Source organism: Pseudophryne corroboree, chromosome 6, assembly GCF_028390025.1.
Source record: "Pseudophryne corroboree isolate aPseCor3 chromosome 6, aPseCor3.hap2, whole genome shotgun sequence".
NCBI classification, from domain to species: domain Eukaryota; kingdom Metazoa; phylum Chordata; class Amphibia; order Anura; family Myobatrachidae; genus Pseudophryne; species Pseudophryne corroboree.
The window spans coordinates 464,325,727-464,343,846 of NC_086449.1; the positions used below are offsets into that span (position 1 = coordinate 464,325,727).

The following is an 18,120-nucleotide window of genomic DNA, read 5'->3' on the forward strand; positions in this document are numbered from 1 at the left end:
TTTTGCTAAACAGTGTAGGAACACAGGGACACATAGTAAGTATAGACCCCCTAAACAAGAACAAGAGCCATGTTATCAGACACATAGACGGGATCAAGGAATGTATAGGAGGAATTATGAGCCACACAGGGGGGAAACACAGAGGTACCCACCAAGGAAGGACTGGCAGGCCTCCGAAACTTCACAGATAGTTCCCCCACATATAATAGCTGCCAATGCTCTTCGGGCAGGCCAACATCCCCAATAGGGGTCAGGTCACACCTGTATTCTGCAGCCAGTAAGACTGACCACTAACCTTAGAGACGAACCTGAGGTCATGGTCAATGTAGCTGGCACAAGACAACCCTTCCTTGTAGATACAGGGGCAGCCAGATCTGTATTAACCTCTTCAACAGGAATAATGACCACGGGCAAAACTATTTTGGCAATGGGAATAATGGGAAAAGTGCAGCAGTATCCTTTGACTAGACCTGCAGAGGTTACGATAGGGCCCTTGCATACCAAACATTCATTCTCGTTGGCTGCAGTGGCCTGAAGAACCTACTTGGCAGAGACTTATTATGTAAGATGCGATGTATATATATTGTACCCCTGAGGGTGTATTTTTAGATATCCCTGAAAACCATGCACAGGAAGTACAAGATATGTTAGACACACCTCAAAGGCTAATGTTGCACTCTACCGTTCTAGACACATGTCCATCACAGGTAGAGGAAATGTTCTCGCAAATACCGGGTTCCCTATGGACCAAAGATGCACAGGACACTGGATAGATGGCAAATGTAGCCCCAGTAGTTGTACAAATAAAAGATGTCAGGATAGCTCCAAAAATCCCCCAGTACCCTCTAAAGCCAGAGGTGGAATTAGGAGTATACCCTGTCATAGAACGGCTGCTACAGCAGGGCATCATAGTCAGGACGTCCAGCACAGCCAATAGTCCCATCTTTCCTGTGAAAAAGAGTGGGGGAAGGGGTTACAGGCTAGTGCAGGATTTAAGGGGAATAAACAAAATAGTCGAATCAATTCCCTGTAGTGCCCAATCCAGCTGTCATTCTCATGCAGATACCCTCTACCTCTACTTACTTCACTGTAATTGACCTCTGCTCAGCTTTCTTTTCTGTTCCTCTTCACCCCAACAGCCAGTACCTCTTTGCTTTCTCTTACAGGGGAACCAGTACACCTGCACCCATCTTCCCCAAGGTTTCATTGACAGCCCAAGTATTTTCTCCCAGGCCCTACATGACTGCAATCCTTTCAGCCTGAGAATGGGTCGGTACTGATACAATATGTTGATGACTTGTTGTTATGCTCTGATTTATTTGAATCATCCCTGGCAGATACTAAACAGCTTCTGTTTCACCTCTCCCAGACAGAACACAAGGTTTCTAAGGATAAATTACAGTTGTGCCGGACAATGGTTAAATACTTGGGACACTGCTTGACACAAGGACTAAGACACCTGACCACAGACAGGATCCAGGCCATCCATGACATGACTCTGCCGCAGACTCAGCAACAAATTTGCACATTCCTAGGAATGTGTGTATATTGTCAGAATTGGATTCCGGGTTTCTCTATTTTGGCACTACCACTGCAAGAAATGGTCTCTTCAAATAAACCAGAACGGGTTTCTCATACTGAGGAGTCCGAACTGGCATTTGAGAGACTGAAAGAGTGCTTGTCAAAAGCACCAGCATTGGGGATGCCAAATTATGATAAGCCTTTTGAATTATATGGTAACGAAAGTGCTGGGTGCGCGGCAGGGGTGCTAACACAAAAAAATGGTCATGCCAGCAGACCGGTAGCCTACTACAGTGCACAGTTGGACACTGTAGCACGGTCTCTACCCACTTGCCTACGAAGTGTTGCCGCAATAGCTTTGTTGGTAAGTAAGAGTGAAGACGTAGTACTAGCGTATGACTAGACAATCCATACACCTCATGCAGTGTCAGCCTTGCTAAACTCCGCCCAAAACCAGACATGTCTCATCTGCTTGATTTATAAAATGGGAACTGTCACTGATGGCCCCTGTAAACATCACCATAAAAAGGTGTAACACCCTAAATCCTGCAACATATTTGCCAAGTGTGCCTTGTCATGCACAAAGGATGGAGGATGAGAATGATGGTGAAGGAGGATTTAGTACAGACACTGATACGCATGACTGTATGGAATACTTGAACCAGACTTTCACTGCGAGACCTGACATTAGTGACAACCCACTAGAAGACGTAGACCTTACCTTTTACACGGATGGTAGTTGTCACTGACAGACGGACTCAGGAGACCTGTGCACCGGATACGCAATGGTAGATGACCAAGGTATTATAGAAGCTGAACCCCTTGGTCCACCTGACTCAGCACAAGTTGCTGAGCTGGTAGCACTGACCAGAGCATGTGAGTTGGCAAAGGGTAAGTCAGCTAATATATACACAGACTCTAGATATGCTTTTGGAGTAGTGCATGATTTTGGGGCCCTGTGGCACCTCAGAAATTTCATGACGGCAGCTGGCACACCTGTGGCGCATGCATCACACATCAAAAGACTTCTGACGGCCATACAGGAACCTGACAGAGTGGCTTTTATCAAGTGTAAAGCACACACTTACAACCAAGACCCAATTTCACTTGGTAACAGCCGGGCGGACGAAGCTGCTAAAAAGGCAGCAAGAACCACTACACAAACTAGCACCACACAACTGATGACATTCAATACAGTAAATACACAACAGTTAATTGAAATGAAAGATTTGTGCTCCCTAAAGGAGAAGGCGGTCTGGAAGGCAAAGGGATATGGTCAGGAGTCCTCAGGACTCTGGAGAGATGGACAAGGTAAGCCAGTGGCCCCAAAGGGCGTATCTCCCAAGCCTAGCTGAAGCGGCACATGGTCTGTCTTATCTGGGCAAGGAAGGTATGTGCAAATTGATAAGAGCTTACTGGAGTGCACCAGGGTTCTCTTCTCAGGCAAGCAAGAAAGCAATGACATGTCTTACTTGCTTGAGGAAGAACATTGGTAAGACAATACCAACAGAGCCATCCCATATCCCTCCTACAGATGGACCTTTCCAGGTAATACAAATCGATTTTATACAGATACCACCCTGTAGGAAATTGAAGTATGTATTGGTGTGCACTGATGTTTTCTCAAATTGGGTAGAGGCATTTCCTGCCGCCACAAATACTGCCGTGTTTACCGCAAAGAAAATTGTGCATGAATTTGTGTGTAGATATGGTATTCCTAAAATCATTGAGAGTGATAGGGGTACCCATTTTACAGGTGAAGTCTTTCAGGTTATGTGCAAACGTATGGGTATTAATAGCAAACTTCATACTCCCTACCGACCACAGGCCAGTGCGAAGGTGGAGAGAGTGAACAGTACTATTAAAAACAATCTGAGCAAAGTGATGGCTGAAACTGGACTGTTGTGGCTGGAAGCACTGCCACTAGTGTTGTACAGCATCAGAACCACTCCCAGGTCATCGCTTAACCTATCACCCTTTGAAATTCTTTTTGGACGACAGCCCCACGTAATGATAGATCCCCAGGATGATCTGAAATGCAATAATGAGATGACTGTGCAATACATGGTTAGGATGAGCCAGCAACTGAGAAACCAGCAAAGGAATTTCAAACTGGCAATTCCTGACCTATCAAACAGTAATTATCATGAAATTGAACCTGGGGACTATGTGATGATTCAAAATTTTCTACGCTCAGGTTGCCTAATAGACAGGTGGGAAGGACCGTATCAAGTTTTGTTGACCAGCACGACATCACTGAAGGTTGCCAAAAGAGAGAATTGGGTCCACTCATCCCACTGCAAGAAGGTCGCTAACCCGGAGAAAGCTCGTGAGAAAGAGAAAGGTGAAGAAAACTTGATGTCACTGGAGAATCTGTTCCGGGAAGGATGAAAGGCAGAACTGTCGAACGGTACCTGAGCATGGTGAAAAACAAAATCAAGGACTGTTATCTTACTTTTTTCCTCTTCTTCCTCTCCAACACCTCCCCCCCTCCTATTTTTTTTTCTCTTCCCTTCCTCTCCTCGAAATGCATCTGCATCAAAAGACTGTGTTATCCCTATTCTGGATTTTGATTGTGACTCTATTTTTGATCAGGACAATGTGTTTTTGCAAGGGCCCCCAAGAAGTTGGGCAAGGATCTGAAATGGGTTCTGATGAAGAGGATGAATTTGTAGGATTCCAGGATCAGTCCATCACTTTGGTCAAAGCTGGTATAAGTAAGAGATTGTCACGTCTAGCAAAGTTTGAGGATCCGGCAGCTGAGATTTGCCCGAGGAGGTAGAAGGCTGTGAATGAACCAGATGAGGGTGCTGGATATAGTTCCTTCGCATGGGACACAGAGCAATGAAGAACGTAGGCGGGGTTTGAGAGTCAATGGAAAGTATTTATTATGTACAGGGCTGAGGTAGAGGACCGAGGCTGGAGCATGATGGTTAAAGACGTGGCAGGGGGCGAAGAACTGTGGACTGTGATTTGAAAGATGAGACTGTAGATAATGAACTGTGGAACTGTGGATGGTGGTTGAAGACGTGGCTGGAGACAAGGACTGTGGACTGTGGTTTGTTAAACGAGGCTGAAGATAATAATCTGCCGGCTGTGGTCGGTGGTACAAAGGCGTGGCTGGTGAAGGAGATCTGTGGAGTGTGGCTTGAAAGGCGAGGCAGAAGACCGGGGCCGACTGTGCCCAAAGAGTCTTACTGGACCGGGTTTTCCAGGAGCGCTTCCACAGGCAGTAACAGGCTAGAAACGGCAGGGCTGCAGCAGCAACAGAGAACCGACCAAGCAGGATCAGGAGGAACCAGAATACAGCAGGAATCCTGGGAGCACAGGCTAAAGCACCTACAACAGGGTTGTAACTTGAAGCACTGGCATCCCTGTCCTAAACCAGCCCCCTTTTATAGGGAGAGCTTCCCCTGGATTGGCTGGAAGAAACAGGAACTATGCTGAAAACTTGGTCTCCAACATGGCGGCGCCCAGTAATGCAGACCTTTTTGCAAAGCCACATTGCTCACTGCCCCTGGCTCAGCAAGAGCGACCCACTGTAGCTGCGTCCCACCGCCACGAGCGGACCCCCTCACCGCCGCTACTGCTGCCCACGGATCTGGCGCAGCAGCCCACCTCTGCCGATGCCCGCACATCGCCAAGGAAGCCAGCCCCGCGGACCCAGCGTACCGGTAAGACTCCGGACGCTGACAGAGATCTGGTCGTCACGGAGTTCGGAGTCAATGTGAGGGGTTGTTGTCTGATGAATACTGCATATGTAAGTACTGCGACCCCATAGTTGAAGATGAGTGCATCCAGAGTTGTCAGTCAAACAATAATATCGATATTGACGGACATCCTTTGAGTGACTATCACTCACTAGTGGGTACGGTCTTAAACCAAACAGAATGCTGGGTGTGCTCACAAGTACCTCAAGGACAGAGTAAATCGTGGTTAGTGCCATACCCATTAACAGTAAATGAGGTACTCGAATTGCATGGGGGGAGACCGGTGGACAAAAAGTACAATATATCTAGACCACCTAGCCTAAAGCTCCACCAGTACCACGTAGACAGATCTCTACTGTGTTTCAACATAGCCAATTTACGGAAACCAGGAAATTAGGAAGTGACATGGAATAATCAGACAATGACATTCTCACACAGAGCTGACAAGGGGCCCTTCAACTCTGAACTTGTACGTGAGATAGCCACAAGTGGAAGGTACTTCCGATACAATACACATGTGGGACCAAAACCATGTGAGCTGGAAAGGTGTCGCAGGGATATTGTGCGCCATCATCCGGCCGGATGCTTGTTTCAAGCAGATGAGAAAGCTGGGGAAAGGTTTCTTTGTGAGAATTATCTGTGACATGATATTAATGCATTTTGTCCCCTATGTTCTCCCAGATGACGCTTATTTCATATGCGGAAGGAAGGCGTACAATTGGCTCACTCCGAGCTCTGAAGGGTTATGTTACATAGGCAGAGTACTACCAGAAATCATGACCATTGCACATGACAAAATGAAAGACATTCACCGCAGCGCTCCGCCTCCTTATACTCACACCCACTATGAACACATTTTTAAGAGACACCTCATAGACAGGGGAGAGCCCGCGGCCTCTAATTTGATTCATGAGTCCACCGGGATTCAGATTCTTCTCGCATTAGACATCACCCGTACTGCCAGAGGAATCATAAATTATAGGTATATCCATGCGCTGGCGAACCTGATAGACAATATCACTGAGATGTATGACGACACCTTCAGGTATACAGGTAGGGAGCTACAGGCCTACAAGAAGGAATTGGTACAACAAAGAATGGTCTTGAATTACGTCACGGCCGTGTCGGGCGGGTATTGCGTTACTTTAGCAACTCAATATGGAGTGAAGTGCTGTACGTATATTACGAACAGTACTGAGTACAAAAGAGATCATTGATCAAAAGATGGACGAGATATTACAGTTAAAATGGGAGTTTAGAAAGAAACACAATCTCACTTTAACGGCTGTGGGTAATGAATTGACTGGATGGGCCTCATGGTTGAACCCACTCAAATGGTTCTCTGGGTTAGGAGAGTGGGCACAAGGGATGATCGCTAATGTGGGGAAGCTACTTCTCTGTATCCGGGTGGTGTCATAATTATCGGTCTGATATTTAAATGTGTTCAAATTTTGACGCAGAAAAAAAAGGACAAACCACAATACAAACTTGATGAGTCTAAGGAGTGGGTACGTTGTAAATGCGGCAGACCTGGTATACGACCCAACGATAGAAACAGTACTGTGTTAGGAATGTAAATGAATATCATGGCCTGTTTCTTTCACTATTTATTTGTGTTTTTCTCTCCCTCTACCCAGCAAAAACCTCTATCGAATACGAACATTGGTGTGCAAAGATGTAGGTACACGTATGTATGCAACGTTCGTTCAAATCAGACATATAGCACTGTCCCAGCATACTCTATAGGTTGAATGATATCCCACATCCAACCAGTGGTCTCACGACTGCTGAGCGCATATAGAGAATGTCCCGCCCTCTTCCCTGGCATCCCCAACTATGGTCAAATGTCTGATTTGCGAAAATGAGTACATACGTGTGTCTAGGTCTCCAATGATTGTTTGAAATATTTTTATTATGTTTAGCGACAGTTATGATAGTTATTGTTTACTATCAAAGGGTGGACTGTCAAAGTCAAAAATATTACACTCATACAACATGTAAATTCCAAACAGAGTGGCCTCTGCGTATGTGCATTACCGCCATGCGCATGCATACTCACAAGTATCGTGCACAGGTTCGCCATGCGTTTTAACGCATGAGAAGAGTATATACGGTAGCTTACACATTCGCACAGAAAAGCCACAAAGACGTATTCAATACTTTATTCACATAGTGGATAATTTACACATAGGGGGGTCATTCCGACCTGATCGCTCGCTGCAGTTTTTCACCTGCGCATGGCAGCTTTCATTGCCTAGCGATCGCCTCTGAGACAGAGGCGGTCGCTGGGCAGGAGGGGGCTGAACTGTGGCGTTAAGCCGCCGTTAAGGGGGAGCGGTCCGGCCAACGCAGGCATGGCCGGACCGTTGGGGGGGGCGGTCCACGGCGGCTGTGTGACGTCACAAGCAGCCGCTGCGGGCTGGGGAGCGACGAGTAGCTCCGGGCCAGCACGCTAAAGCTGCGCTGGCCGGGAGCTACTCTTGAAGTGCAAAGGCATCGCCGCTGTGCGATGCCTTTGCACTTCTGTGGGGGGGCTGGCACTGACATGCGGGGCGGACTAGCCCTGTGCTTGGCGTCCCCCCGCATGTCTGTGTGAATGATTGTAGCTGTGCTAAATTTAGCACAGCTACGATCAACTCGGAATGACCCCCATAGTCTCCATACACTTTGTCAGCAACTTGCATGCACTTAAAAGGTAAAACAACAGAGCTATTCAGCTTTACATGGTGTGAGGGGATGGAGCAATATTAGGACTTAGTGTTTGGTATCCAGATGTGCAGTATTTTGAGATCTACATTCCGGTTGCTATTTGCAGTTTATCGCATGTTTCTGCATGTGGATATATACGCAGAATTGTAATATTCGCAAACTGCTATGATACTGTACTCAGGATATTCGGCGGGAAACCACCTGCTAGTTGTTACGCACACCAGTGCTAACAGGAGTATACCGGTGTATGAACAGAGGGGGAAGCGAAGCAAACGAACTCACAGACAGTATAACATAACATACACAGGAGGTGATGGAATAACTAATAAACACAAAGTGAACGGAGAAGCCCAAAGGCTCAGGAATTGGGTGTCTCCCTAGTGTCAGGAATGCTCAGATGGAATAGAGCGGACAATGAAGCGATGTGTAGTGATTTAACATGTGGAGCACCTGAAATGATGTTGCTAAGAGCAACAGAAACTCCTTGGTCAGAGATAGAAATATAGACACAAGGAGAGTATCCACAATCCTAACCCCCACTTGCAGGGCACAGGTTCAGCTTACTGCCACTAAACTGACACCTGGACGCCCTGCACAGTGAGAGAGGATTAAGCAAGCAGGTCTGAGAGTACAGCCACAAACCTGCTGGGTTCACAGAATAGCAAAAGAACCCCAGCAGGTCAAACAACTGACTCCAGTCTTACTGCTAGGTCCGGATTGGCAGAATGAAGTACCGAATCCCAAGGCCTATTCGCAGTAAGCAACAAGTAAATACAAAGTCACACAGTACTAGCTAACTCTCTGGAACTGACTAACAAACAAAGATTCAGCAGCATTTGCCTAGCCTGAGAGGATGGTTTATATAGCAGATGCTGTCCACGCCCCACTCAGACCTCACAGACTGTGAGCACAAAACCAGCGCCGGATTCCCTGCCGTGCACAGAGCCTGTAACCACTACACAGTAAAAACCCGGACCGGAGTATCAGCTGCGCTCAGGTTACTTCGCTAACACTTGCCTCCCGGTTGCCATGGCGACGTGGCAGCACAGAGCAGGAGATCCTAACAGTACCCCCCCTCTGACGAGGGGTCAAAGAACCCCTACCACCGGGTTTATCGGGGAACTGCGAGAAGAAAGAGCGTATCAGTCTGGGGGCATGAAGATCACAACTGCGCACCCACGACCGCTCCTCCGGGCCATACCCCTTCCAGTGCACCAAAAATGACAGCCGACCCCGAACCATCTTGGAGTCAAGAACCCTTTCAACCACAAACTCCCTCTGACCCCTATCAGAAGAGGAGAAGGTCTTCCACTGGAAGAAGGATTACTACCCGCCAGTTTTAAAAGGGAACAATGAAATGTTTTATTGATACCCAATGAACGGGGCAGATCTAACTGAAATGCCACCGGATTGATAACCCTGGTGATCTTATAAGGGCCGATGAACCGGGGGCCTAACTTATGAGATGGCTGTCTCAACTTCAAATTCTTGGTGGACAACCAGACGAAGTCTCCTAATTTGAAGCTGCAGGGTCTTCTCCGCTTATCAAAAACCCTTTTGGTCACTAATGACACAGACACAAGGGCTTTCTTCACTTTCCTCCAAATACCCCTAAGGACCGAAACAACAGAGGAACCACCAGACGTGGAATCAAGGGGGTCAAAAGAATTGGCCTTAGGATGATGCCCATACACACAAAGGAAGGGAGAGATCCCTGTAGCAGAGTGAGCCGCGTTGTTATAGGCAAACTCCGCCATGGACAGATGAGCAACCCAGTCAGTATGACACTTGGAGACATAACACCTGAGGAACTGCTCCAAGGACTGGTTCACCCTCTCAGTCTGCCCATTAGACTGTGGATGGTAGCCTGACGACAAGCTCACAGAAATCTGGAGATCAGAACAAAATGCCCTCCAGAATTTGGCCACAAACTGGGATCCACGGTCAGAGACCACATCTAGTGGCGCACAACATGCTGCATAAATAACTCAGACAGGCGTCTGGCCGATGGCAACCCAACCAGTGGAACGAAATGCGCCATCTTCGAAAACCTGTCAACGACAACCCAAATGGCTGTCATCCCCGAGGATTTGGGCAAGTCCACCACAAAATCCATGGAAATGTGGGTCCATGGCTTAGACGGAATAGAGAGTGGATGTAATGGGCCGACAGGAACCCCTCTAGGAGTTTTATTTCAGGCACAAACGTCACATGCCCGAACCCACTGATCCACATCCCTAGCCACCGAGGGCCACCACACCGCCCTAGACAGCAACTCCCGAGTTCTGGCAATACCCGGATGCCCTGCCGACCTCTTGGCATGGAATTCCAGGAACACTCGCTGTCTTAACCTAGGAGGCACAAACAAGAGACCTACCGGAAGGTCTGGAGGAGCCTGCTCCTGTGCTCTAAGGACTAATGACAAGAGGTCCTGGGTAATGCCCACTTTAATACATGATGGGGACACAATGGGCAATGGCTCCTCGGTGGTCTCTTGAACTGGAGCAAAACTCTGCGAGAGCGCATCAGCCTTGATGTTTTTTGACCCAGGGCGATATGTTATCAAAAAATTAAAGCGAGCAAAAAACAAAGCCCATCGTGCCTGCCTGGCATTGAGCCGCTTCGCTGACTCTAAATATGCCAGATTCTTATGGTCGGTGAGAATTGAGACCACAAACTTAGCCCCCTCAAGCCAGTGTCTCCACTCCCCGAGTGCATCCTTTATAGCCAACAATTCCCAGTTACCCACATCATAATTTATCTCGGCAGACGAAAATATACGGGAAAAGTAAGCACAGGGATGAAGGCGATTATCAGACACCCCCATCTGAGAGAGCACTGCCCCAATACCTATCTCAGAGGCATCCACTTCTACCACAAAAGGACGCTCTGGATCTGGGTGTCGCAGCACCTTGGCCGAGACAAATGCCCTTTTGAGATGGGCAAAGGCCGCTTTGGCCTCACAAGACCAGTGAGCAACATCCGCCCCTTTCTTAGTGAGTGCCACCAAGGGGGCCACTATAGACGAAAATCCAGCGATAAACCGTCTATAAAAATTTGCAAAGCCCAGAAAACGCTGAAGCGCCTTCAAACTAGTGGGCTGCACCCAATCCAGGACTGCCTGTACCTTAGAACCCTCCATTTGGAAACCTTCTGAGGAGATAATATACCCTAGAAATGCGATTTGCTGGACTTCAAACTCGCACTTCTCCAGCTTCGCCCCAAGCTGGTGGTCTCTGAGTTTCTGGAGGACTAAGCGTACATGCTTCCGATGTTCCTCCAGGGAATGAGAGAAGATTAGGATGTCATCTAGATAAACAACTAAGAATCTATCCAAATATTCCCTGAGCACATCGTTCATGAATTCCTGGAAGACTGCCGGGGCATTAGAGAGCCCAAAAGGCATCACCAAATATTCATAATGCCCTGAGTGGGTATTAAAGGCAGTCTTCCATTCATCCCCCTCTCTCATTCGGATTAGATTGTAAGCACCGCGTAGGTCAATCTTAGAAAAAATGGTGGCAGTACGAAGCTGGTCAAACAAAACCGAAATGAGAGGCAGTGGGTACGAGTTTTTTATCGTGATACGGTTCAATTCCCTGAAGTCGATGCAGGGTCGCAACGAACCGTCCTTTTTACCCACGAAAAAGAACCCCGACCCAACTGGGGACTGTGAGGGTCTGATAAATCCCTTAGCCAAGTTCTCCTGAATGTACTCTGCCATAGCCTGAGTCTCAGGACGTGACAGGGAGTACAACCTGCTCTTGGGAAGCTTAGCATCCGGCAACAAATCAATGGCACAGTCATAGGGGCGATGGGGAGGTAGTACCTTCGCAACTTTTTTGGAGAACACGTCCGCAAAATCTGCATAACATCCTGGCAATCCCGGCAAACTTAGCTGCGAGAGCCTGACTGGAAGGCTCAAGCAACTCCTGAAACAATCACTACCCCAACTAAGAATCTCCCCAGAGACCCAGTCAAATTGAGGGTTATGGGCCCTTAACCAGGGTAACCCCAAAACCAATGGGGCAAAAGAACAGACAGTCACATAAAAAGACAATTTTTCAGAGTGTGTGGCTCCAATAAACAAAGGAATTTGGCTGGTGCAGGAGGTAATTTTACCCTGGGACAATGGTTCCCCGTTTAACCCACAGATCTCAATCTCTGATGCCAAAGGTACTGAGGGAACAGAGTGTTCCAGGGCAAATTGACGGTCCATGAAAACCCCATCGGCCCCACTGTCAACAAAGGCCTCAGTCTTGACAGTTTGACCGAGGATCTCCAAAGTCACCGGAATGAGAAAAGTCTTTTTAGGAAATTCTGACTTCTGGCCTGACAGGATATTTCCCATCACCCTCAGGCCCTGAAGTTTTCCGGTTTTTCTGGGCATGATACTACAACATGACCTTTATTCCCACAGTGCAAACACAAACCCTGCTGTCTCCTCCGCGTCTTCTCATGCGAGGAGAGGCGGGTAGCCCCAATCTGCATAGGCTCCTCGGAATATTCCTCAGAGTCTGAGGTTCCCTTGGGAAAAAAGGAAACTGCGGTCTCCCTTTCAAGCCTATGCTCTCTCAGCCGTCTATCCACCCAGATGGATAACTGCATGAGCTGATCTAAGCTATCAGGCGAGGGATATTGTACCAGTTGGTCCTTTATCTGGTCAGAAAGGCCCCTTCGGTACTGGCTTCTCAGGGCTGGGTCATTCCACTGGGTATCATGAGCCAACCTCCGAAACTCCGTACTATAAACCTCAGCTGGCCGTCGCCCTTGCTTAAGAACCGTAATCTGAGCCTCGGCTGAAGCCATCTTGTCAGGGTCATCATACAAAATGCCCAGTGCCGTAAAAAAAGCATCAACACTTTTAAGCGACGGACAGTCAGGCTGTAACCCATATGCCCAGACCTGTGGGTCTCCTTGTAGCAAGGAAATCACCATGCCCACCCGCTGAATCTCCGACCCAGAAGACTGGGGCCTAAGCCTGAAATATAGCTTACAGCTCTCCTTGAAACAAAAGAACTGCGAGCGATCTCCAGAAAAACGATCCGGGAGATTTACTTTTCGGCTCCTTAACCCCTGAACTTGCCGCTGCTGCTGCGGGAGCTCCGCTAGCGGCCTGCGGGGTGTTCATTTTAATGGACATCTCATTAAATTGTCGAGTCAGGAGCTGCACCTGATCGACCACCTGTTGCAAAGTATTTTGAGGGGTATGCTCCATATTCCCACAAAATTTCAACAGGAGTAGGGCTGCTGAATATGTTACGCACACCAGTGCTAACAGGAGTATACCAGTGTATGAACAGAGGGGGAAGCGAAGCAAACGAACTCACAGACAGTATAACATAACATACACAGGAGGTGATGGAATAACTAATAAACACAAAGTGAACGGAGAAGCCCAAAGGCTCAGGAATTAGGTGTCTCCCTAGTGTCAGGAATGCTCAGATGGAATAGAGCGGACAATGAAGCGATGTGTAGTGATTTAACATGTGGAGCACCTGAAATGATGTTGCTAAGAGCAACAGAAAAAACCCCAAAGGGTTACCAACGGGTGTGGGATAAACTTCTTGGTCAGAGATAGAAATATAGACACAAGGAGAGTATCCACAATCCTAACCCCTACTTGCAGGGCACAGGTTCAGCTTACTGCCACTAAACTGACACCTGGACGCCCTGCACAGTGAGGGAGGATTAAGCAAGCAGGTCTGAGAGTACAGCCACAAACCTGATGGGTTCACAGAATAGCAAAAGAACCCCAGCAGGTCAAACAACTGACTCCAGTCTTACTGCTAGGTCCGGATTGGCAGAATGAAGTACCGAATCCCAAGGCCTATTCGCAGTAAGCAACAAGTAAATACAAAGTCACACAGTACTAGCTAACTCTCTGGAACTGACTAACAAACAAAGATTCAGCAGCATTTGCCTAGCCTGAGAGGATGGTTTATATAGCAGGTGCTGTCCACGCCCCACTCAGACCTCACAGACTGTGAGCACAAAACCAGTGCCGGATTCCCTGCCGTGCACAGAGCCTGTAACCACTACACAGTAAAAACCCGGACCGGAGTATCAGCTGCGCTCAGGTTACTTCGCTAACACTTGCCTCCCGGTTGCCATGGCGACGTGGCAGCACAGAGCAGGAGATCCTAACACTAGTGCACCCTGGATCAAGCATCGTCCACTGGTTCAAACCAACCTATGACCCCCTCATGTACTGTAAATAACTTGCCCTCTGACCTATGAAAGAAGAACTTACATTTCCCATTGTACTGTATTTGGACACATTGTATAAAAGAGAGGTCTCCTGATCCAGGCTTCAGTCCCTATTTCTCTGAGGTCATCTTGCCAAGACTGACTGAGACCTGGATCCAGGAGCGCTCGCGTTTAAACATATGTATTATTGGTTGTAGCTCTTCTCTGTATATTGTTGTACTTATTACCTATATATTGTCAAGTAAATACTGTTGATGCGTTGGACCACAACATTACATTTAACTACTGGTGTCGCATTCCATTCTTGTTTGGGGTAAGGTGTATTAAGCCACACATGTTGCTATATTGTGCGAATAATGTGTCGGCGTGTATACGCAATTTATATACACATTATAGCGGTTGTATTTATATGCAGCGGCCGCAGCAGCTCAAACCACAGTGTAATAATGTATTGCTTTTCCTTGTAATTTAAGCAAACTTAACAGGGTTCATTGACTTTAGCTTTAATATTGGCCTTACCGAGCCATCCGGTTTCGGTACCACAAACAGGCTTGACTAATAACCCTTGTGTTGCAAGTGAAGTGGAACTGGAACAACAACATTTGTTTTAACCAATTTTTGAATGGCTTCCTGTAGGATGGCCCTTTCTGTCAGTAAAACTGGTAAGCCCGATTTGAAGAATCTGTGAGGTGGGAGCTCTTGAAACTCCAGCCTGTAACCCTGGGCAACAATATCTTTTACCCAGGAGTCTAGGCATGATAACACCCAAACGTGACTGAAAGCTTTTAGTCTCACTCCCACCTGCCCGCCCTCCAGACTGGGAGGTCCACTGTCATGCAGACGATTTTGATGAAACAGAACCTGGTTTCTGTTCCTAGGAACCTGATGGTGCAGGTTTTCTGGATTTTCCCCGACCTCCTCTAAAGAAGGTGGGAGGGGGTTTGGATTTTTTACATTTTGCGGTCTGAAAGGACTGCAGTGTAGGCGAAGGATAAGATTTCCTAGCCGGTGGTGCTTCTGAGGGAAGAAAGGTTGACTTACCCGCAGTTGCAGTGGAGATCCACGTATCCAATGCATCCCCAAACAGAGCCTGACCTGTGAAGGGTAGGTTCTCCACACTTCTCTTGGATTCTGCATCTGCAGTCCATTGGCATAGCCAGAGTCCTCTGCGCGCCGAGACCGCCAGAGAAGTAGCCTGTGCCTTCAGCATGCCAAGGTCCTTGATGGCCTCCACCATGAACCCCGCAGAATCCTGTATGTGACATAAGAACAAATCAATGTCACTCCTATCCATAGTTTCTAAGTCCTCTAGCAATGTGACGGACCACTTCAACACACAAGCAATAGTGGGCCTTAAAGCTAAGCCAGTAGCTGTGTATAGTGATTTGAGTGTAGTCTCAATTTTGCGGTCAGCCGGCACTTTCAAAGCGGTTGAACCAGGAACAGGTAAAACCACCTTTTTTGACAACCTAGATACAGAAGCGTCAACTATAGGGAGGTTTTCCCGAAAAAGGGAAAGTAATAAGAACCCTTTTTGGGATCTGGAATTTTTTCTCTGGGTTTTTCAAGAATTTTTCAAACAAAGAGTTTAACTCCTTGGAAACCAGAAAGGTAAGCGAGGATTTCTTACTTTCTATAAAATAAGATTCCTACACCTGTTCAGGTACGTTCTCAGAAATGTGTAAAACATCCCTAATGGCTTCAATAATTAGTTGTACCCCTTTAGCAAGGGATGCATCCCCCCCATCCCTGCATATCCCCATCACCGTCCCCTGTATCAGAGCCGGTATCAGTGTCAGCTTGCATTATCTGGGCAAGTGTACGATTTGTGGGTATGTAGGTGGGGTTTTTGATGAAGTAGTGGGGGCCAAATATTGTAACCCCTCCACAGGTTTCCTCAAAAACTGCGTCTCCTTCTCAGTATGTGACATCCTTGTAGAAATCTGGGATATCATTCCACTTAAAGAATCCACCCATGGGGATCCGGATTCCAAAGGCTGAGACAGTATATTGCAGTCCTGAGTACATGGAATAGACTCGTCAGGAGAAGATAAACACTCTGCAGCACAGGACACAGAGTCCTTAGACATGGTTATGTGGGAAACACACACACACACACACACACACACACACACACACACACACACACACACACACACACACGAAAATGTCAGATACAGTTTCCCCCCAGAGTACCTTCAGAGAGTCACAGAGTCTAAGGAGCCAGCCACCCAGCGCCCCTGTTGGCAGTTATTATGATAAAAGCCCGGCGCTGACTAACTGACCTTAATATGTTAATTAGTACTAACAATACACTCCCCCCTGTCTATAACACCCTGGTACCGCAGAGGATAACTGGAGTTATGTGGAGAGTCAGCGCTCCCTGTCAGCGTCTACCTTCTATGTCTGCAGGGAGAAAAATGGTGCTGGTGAGTGCTGGATCCACTCTGAGGAGAAGCCCCGCCCCCTGTAATGGCGAGCGGCTTCCCGCACAAATTTGATTATACTGGCCGGAGGTATACTTATGCTAACAGCGGGATTAGCCCCTGTTAGCTTCTTTGACCAGTTTAGGGTGACCGCGCTGGCTCAGGACGCCCCTCACAGCGCCTACACTTAGTGTTGCTGAGCCTTCATGGAGCGCAGCCTGTCAGAGCTGCGCTCCCACCCTTGTGCCGCCATACCCGCCGGTGACCCGCTAACCGGGACGCCGGCGCTGTACTCACCACCTTCTAGCTCTGTTAGGGGGTGGCGACCGTGCTGTGGGAGTGAGCGGTCGCCTCGTGGGCTTGCTATCATCACCCTCAGGAGCTCAGTGTCCTGTCAGCCGAGATAGAGAACCATTAACTTCTAGAGTTGGTTCCTACTCCCCCCCTAATTCCCACGAAGCAGGAAGGCTGTTGCCAGCAGCCTTCCTGTAACCTAATGCTCTAATAAAACAAAAAATTGAAGAAAACTGCTAAGAGCTCCCCTAGCTGTGACCGGCTCCTCCGGGCACATTTTCTAACCTGTGGGAGGGGCATAGAGGGAGGAGCCAGCCCACACTATTAATCTCTTGAAGTGCTCATGGCTCCTAGTGGACCAGTCTATACCTCATGGTACTAATGTGGACCCCAGCATCCTCTAGGAGGTAAGTTAGGAGCTGATTGGCTGGTACTTTATCTCTGACCACTTTGTCTCCATCCAAGGCTTAGTAAATAAACCTGAGGGTCATTCAGGTGCGGTTGGATTTGCTATCGCTGCTGCTTCCTTGGATAGAACTGTATGGTAATGCAGCAGGAGGCATCTATTACATGCAGACGCCTCCTGCTGCAGTAGTGTTCCGACTTGCGTCCTAGGATGCAACATCGGATCTCTCTCCCACCATCACGCGGCTTGTGCAACCCGTGGTGCCAAACAAGCTGCTTGCCGCAAAGGCCAGGAAATCTCCGTCCTACTACAGAGAACCCTGACCTCTTCTCATCCCCTAAACGGTGACAACACTCTTCCATTTGTTAAAACATCACCCCCAGACTGTCCGTGATTGGCAATCTGCTGCCATTCTGCTTCCTATGTCACATGACATTTGCACAAGCGCAGAATGGGTCCAGCGCATGCGCAAAGTACAGAAAGTCTGTACTTTTCAACAATGGACGCAGGTGCAACCTGCATGAGGCCCAGTGACAGTACACTGTTTGCAGTTTACACTGGATTGTAGTTGCTAACTAGTGTGTCTGACTAACAAACACGCAGAGCCGGATTCAAATGCGATTGCGCACGCCCGCAGCTTTTCAAATGTTGCTGCTGACGGGCACGACAAGTTCATTTCAGTTCACTATCCCGGGGGTAGCGAGCTGAAATGCGCGTAAAGAGACCCGTTTGGGCACCCAAATGGGTCTTTTCACGCTCGCGCCCATTGCTTTAGAGGGGTTTAGGTGCTTTGCGCGCCTAAGCCCAAGTGTAATGGGAGCGCTCAGCTCAATAAGTGGGGGCA

The 18,120-nt window shown here is 48.0% G+C and overlaps 1 protein-coding gene across 2 annotated transcripts in view; it reads right to left on the reverse strand.

Annotated features, from left to right (window-relative positions):
• Window positions 1–18,120, reverse strand: part of LOC134932609 (ankyrin repeat and SOCS box protein 15-like) — a 107,010-nt gene that overhangs the window by 76,840 nt on the left and 12,050 nt on the right. Inside the window, exon 3 of one of the 2 annotated variants that reach the window (XM_063927174.1) lies at window positions 15,192–15,402. The exons of the other annotated variant lie outside the window; for it this stretch is intronic. Coding sequence (XP_063783244.1) covers window positions 15,192–15,402 — 211 coding nt within the window. The remainder of the gene's footprint in view (window positions 1–15,191; window positions 15,403–18,120) is intronic. 2 annotated transcript variants of the gene reach the window in all.